This window comes from Durio zibethinus, chromosome 16, assembly GCF_047325235.1.
Source record: "Durio zibethinus cultivar Kanyao isolate XHJ-2024 chromosome 16, ASM4732523v1, whole genome shotgun sequence".
In the NCBI taxonomy this organism is placed as follows: Eukaryota; Viridiplantae; Streptophyta; class Magnoliopsida; order Malvales; family Malvaceae; genus Durio; species Durio zibethinus.
In genome coordinates, this window is record NC_143177.1 from 22,684,419 (window position 1) to 22,689,972 (window position 5,554).

General features: G+C 38.9%; 1 protein-coding gene across 1 annotated transcript; it reads left to right on the plus strand.

The window, feature by feature from the left end:
• The first annotated feature begins 208 nt into the window (after positions 1–208).
• LOC111298696 (receptor protein kinase-like protein At4g34220) lies at positions 209–5,143 on the plus strand. Its single transcript, XM_022893424.2, has 2 exons — positions 209–3,065; positions 4,119–5,143. Exons 1-2 carry the CDS (start codon positions 1,418–1,420, stop codon positions 4,805–4,807), a joined length of 2,337 nt encoding a protein of 778 aa, XP_022749159.2. The 5' UTR covers positions 209–1,417; the 3' UTR covers positions 4,808–5,143.
• Positions 5,144–5,554: the final 411 nt, after the last annotated feature.

Sequence of the window (5,554 nt, forward strand, 5' to 3'; positions counted from 1 at the left end):
TTTTATGCTATCTGTCTCTCTCCCAATTAAATAATTTAAAGAACAAACAAAAATGTTAATTGTAAAAATGCGAACACCAGCTCGTGACTCTGATAAAACATATATAGAGATTCGAATTTAATGTATTTCTTTAACTTTTTTTTCTTGAAATAATATGAAGTGTACAACTCATTTAGGAAGGTGATGAGTCCTTTCACCAGAGTTTACATTTTTACAATTGAGTTCAATCATAGACGGTAATTTCAACGAGATGAAAAGACTCGCACTGGCTCCCAAATGGAGCCTGAGCAATCATACAACTTTCAACTGTGCAGCTACAATGGGATGAATCATAACCCACTTTTTTTAAACAAGGGATTATTGTTCTTTATATTAAGGTAAGGTTAGTTGCAGCCATTATGAAAGGAATAAGGTGGAGAATGTGGAGTAGATTTGGCCGAGGATGTTACAGAATTTTCTAGTGTGAACAAGGTTAATTGTAGAATGATTATGAAGTAGACTGCTAGAGTTGTGGATGACAGCAGACCTGAACCAGAATGCTGGTACCATACCTCTTGATTTGATAAAATTTTCTTGAATCAATGCCAAAGAATCGCCCGTGACAGCAGTCGGTTTAGTCTTTTGTTTTCTTAACTAATGACATCTTTCACGTGGAGACAAGCGACTGTCCAAATTTTATCTTTTCCTTTTTCTTTTCTCTCTTTTTGCACTTTTGTTCCCATATACTGGAAAAAATTTACATAATTAACATGGCAAAAACCAATGCCCCTACAGCTTTTAGCCACGGTAAAGTATTGGAAAGTGGAAACCAGCACAAAAGTGAGAGATGGATCAATGACAATAATCAATAGAAGGGTACGCTAAGGGATCCTCTGCAACCTGATGAACCTCAACTCAATTGGCTGTCTTGTAGTTACAGATAGGAGATTCCTCTCTTTGCCTTTTCTTCCCCACCTAATTGTCGCAGCGAAATCTCAGTTTACTTAAAAATTGAGTTAGTGCAACGTCAGCCACTTTTATTATCTCTATACCATGATAAAGCTAAGTTCAACACATCATTATATCAACTCCACTTCCAGTAAGCAAGAACAGACTCTTTGTTTCTCTGCAAACCTCTGCATTGCTCTCTGCAATAAAGACCAACTTTTCCTTCAATTTTGTGGCAATTATTATCTAATCTGCTGTTTAGTTGTGTTCCTTTCATTAAATCAGTGGCATACTTTTGCTCCATACCCATTTCTTATCTTTTTATTACCAGCTCCTTCCTTGATTCTAAATCCTCAGCATAGATTTGGTAAACAAAACAAGTATAACTGCAGTTGGTTACCATTTCTCTCTCTGCTACCCTGATCCTGAGTCCCTGACTCAATATGAATATGCAGCATGAGATGCAAAATCAGCCCAAGAACTAGAAACCATGTGTTTCAACAAGAGCATTTTCTATTGCTTCACCTTTCTTCTTCTTCTTCTTCTTCAACTTCTTCCTCTTCTAGTTCCTTCAATAGCTCTCAACACTGATGGGGTCCTTTTGCTTTCTTTCAAATATTCTATCCTCAGTGACCCATTCTCAGTCTTGCAAAGCTGGAACTATGATGATGAAACGCCATGTGCGTGGAATGGAATAACCTGCACTGAAATTGGCATTCCAGGAACACCAGACATGTTAAGGGTTACCAGGTTGGTCCTCCCAAATAGCCATCTTCTTGGTTCAATTTCAGCGGACCTTGGCCTAATCCAGCACCTTCGCCACTTAGATCTCACAAACAACCTTTTTAATGGAACTTTGCCAAGCTCTATCTTTAACTCCACTGAGCTTCAGGTGCTGTCTTTGTCCGGCAATGTCATCTCTGGTCATTTGCCCGACTCTATTGGTAGCATGGTTAGTCTTCAGCATTTGAATCTCTCTGATAATGCCTTGTCTGGGAAGGTACCCGAAAATTTGACTGCTTTGCAAAACTTGACTGTTGTCTCTTTAAGGAGTAACTATTTTACGGGTAATGTACCTAGCAGATTCAATTCAGTTGAGGTACTGGATCTGTCCTCAAATCTGCTTAACGGATCTCTCCCTTTAGATTTTGGTGGTGGTATTTTGCGTTATTTGAACTTATCTTACAACAAGATTTCAGGGTCAATATCACCAGAGTTTACAAAGCAACTTCCTCAAAATGCCACCATTGATCTCTCATTCAATAATTTAACTGGGGCTATTCCAGAGTCGCTATCTTTGCTTAGACAAAAAACGGAGTCCTTTTCAGGTAATGTTGATCTATGTGGGAAACCGTTGAAAAACCTTTGCTCAATTCCTTCAACACTTTCAACTCCACCAAATGTGTCCCAATCCATATCACCAGCAATTGCAGTGATACCAAAGTCAATAGACTCAACCCCAGGAGAACCAAATAGTAACATTCAAAACCAAGCACGAGGCAGTCTAAAGCCAGGCACAATAGCAGCAATAGCTGTTGCCGACTTAACTGGTATATCCATTCTTGGCATGATCATTCTTTATGTCTACCAACTCAGGAAGCGAAAACATCTCAATCAAAGCACCACAACAAGCAACCTCGAGAAGAAACCAGACGTCCCTGTCTCAAAGGCGCAAGTGGAATCTGGAGCAATAATGCCATCATCTTGTTCATGTATAAAGTTAAAACTCATAGAGACGTCGGACACTACCAGTTCTGATAGTGACCAAGACGAGAAAAGCCAAGTCATCAATGTGAACCCAACTGAGGCGTACCAGAAAGGAGGCAAGCTCGTGACAGTGGATAGGCAAACTGAGCTGGAGTTGGAGACTTTGTTGAAGGCATCAGCTTATATTTTGGGGACAAGTGGATCGAGCATTGTCTACAAGGCTGCGCTAGAGAACGGGACTGCATTTGCGGTAAGAAGGATTGGAGAGAGTTCAGTCGAGAGGTTAAAGGATTTTGAAAGCCAAATTAGGATTATAGCCAAGTTAAGGCACCCAAATTTGGTTAAGATTTGTGGGTTTTACTGGGGAGATGATGAAAAGCTTGTTATCTACGACTACGTCTCCAATGGCAGCCTCGCTTGCTCCAGTTACAGTAAGTTCCAATCATGTGCACGGTAGCAGTAAACCATTTCTTTTCACTAAAATGCGCTGCATTACTGTTGCATGTTAGTAATATTATATTATGCCTTCATCTTTCAAAGGATATGTTCACGTGCATGATAGGCAAGTTAATATACCTTTTGCTAAAATACGCCTGTGCAATATGATCCGTTGGATTTAGTTTCTGGGGCATATGTACGTTTTGTCCAACGGCGTATGACCCCTGATAATGAAGTCTAGGATGTCTCATTGGCAGTGGATTGGATGGTAGCCCGTAAAAGATGGTGATAAAATCTTTAATAAAGTAATAACTAGGCAATAAATAATAAAGAAAATGCATAAAACGCCAAGGGCATATGTCGCTTTCTTTAGAAAAACAGATGCCTTAGCCATATTGGACTGACTCGAACTGTTTTTTGAACACCACACATCTTTTAGAGATTTGGGGAGACATTTCCAGCATGGGATTTGTGTGATAATCCTTGGGTGTGGTCTAAGTTTGCTTGAAACTTGTAGCAGTTCGTTCTCTCTCTGTTTTTCTTTTTTCTTTTTCCTGTCGAACTTGACAAGTTGGTTTGTAATTTAAGAATGTGATTCTTTTTTGGGTGTTTTCTGAGTGAAGGAAACAAAACTTAAGACAGAATTTAACCCCTCATTGAATTGACCCATGCTCGAGGGCGAGGCTCCATCTGAATTCTAAACGGATAGACTTGGCTCCTCCCTTCTAAGAAATGATGGCACTAACGTTCGGTTCTTTTTTCCTCATAACATTTGAGAGATTCAGCGGCAGTGCTATTTCTGTGCGTGTCTTGGAGGCTTGCTTTCCAACTAGGACGTTGAATTTTAACCATGAAAATATATAGTTGTAATCAATCACTTTACTTGCATATGAAGTTTTGAATCCAAAAACCAGACCCAATTTGGGTTACATTCAAAGGATTAAAGGAATCTTCTCTTTTTTTTTTTTATTGGAGAAAGGGAAATTTCAACCCCGTTCTTGTTTTGTCTCTTATCATAATGGCATATTTTGTTTTTGTGATAACAGGAAGATCAGGCGCATCATCACCTTGCCATTTACCTCTTGAAGCCCGTCTCAAAATAGCAAGAGGAGTGGCTCGGGGACTGGCCTACATTCATGACAAGAAACAAGTGCATGGCAACATCAAACCAAGCAACATCCTGTTAAACTCCAATATGGAGCCCTTAATAAGTGACCTGGGACTAGACCGCCTTATCTCGGGCAACTCCAGCTACAAACATAACAATTCGTCAGCAAGACTTTTAAGCAGCCAACGGTCCACAGTTTCTCGTAATGGCCCACCTGATCCCCCAACCAGTCCAAGCCCCCATGCGCCTGCCACAGCTGCCAGCTCTTCCACAGGAACATCAACGCCATATCAAGCACCAGAGTCATTAAAGAACCTCAAACCAAACCCCAAATGGGATGTCTACTCATTTGGCATAATTTTGCTTGAGCTTCTCAGTGGGAAAGTGTTGTCAACCCGGGAGTTGGCGCATTGGGCGGTGCCATCAGGTTCAGTTTGGGAAGAAAAGAACCGGGCCGTTCGGTTGGCTGACATGGCGTTAAGGGGTGACATAGAAGGCAGGGAAGAAGCCATGCTGACATGTTTTAGATTAGGGTTTAGTTGTGCATCATTTGTGCCACAAAAGAGACCGTCCATGAAAGATGCTGTTCAAATCCTAGAAAAAATCCCTTCAGCCTCTTCATGCTAGTGAAATCATGCATTTGGGTCCTTCCTTGTTCTTGTTGGCCGCCAAAGTGATTTTTTCCCTCTTTATTAAATCCTTTGTTGACTTGAATGCTTTGCGTACAGAGCCAGCCGGACAGATTGTCGACGGCCGACAAAAAATGTTCCCTGTTTGACCCATTAATCAAATGCATGTCGAGTAGTCACTGTTTATTACTATATATATAAGATGTCTTAAATTTTAGGATGAGTATTGAATTTAAAGTCAATTTGATAATAGATAAAGTGATTTTTATTATATTTATGTATTCAAGTTATTTTAAATTTAACAAATATAAAATTTATTTTATCTCCACTTTAATATCTCTCACGTGTAAAGATGTGGCGTAAACTTCACATATAAGAGAATAACGACTTATCATGAAAGAGCTAACAAAAAAGAATAATTTTTACTCTGATATCATGTTAAATTTTAAAATAAATATTAAAATTAAAATTAATTAATAAAAAATATTTATGTATCAAAATTACTTTAAAGTTAACAGATTTATAATTTATTTTGTCTCCACTTTAATAAGATACTTTATTAATTTTATAATCTAAAATTAAATGGATATGGTTTTCTTTTCGTATGGATCATAATTGATGGATTGTTTGGTTTCTCGTATATAATTTGGATTGCCCTAAAACATCATTTTGGAAATGGACTGAATTGGATCCTGATTCCTGAACCATCTCAAACTCATAACCCAAAAGGCCAAAACCAAACGTC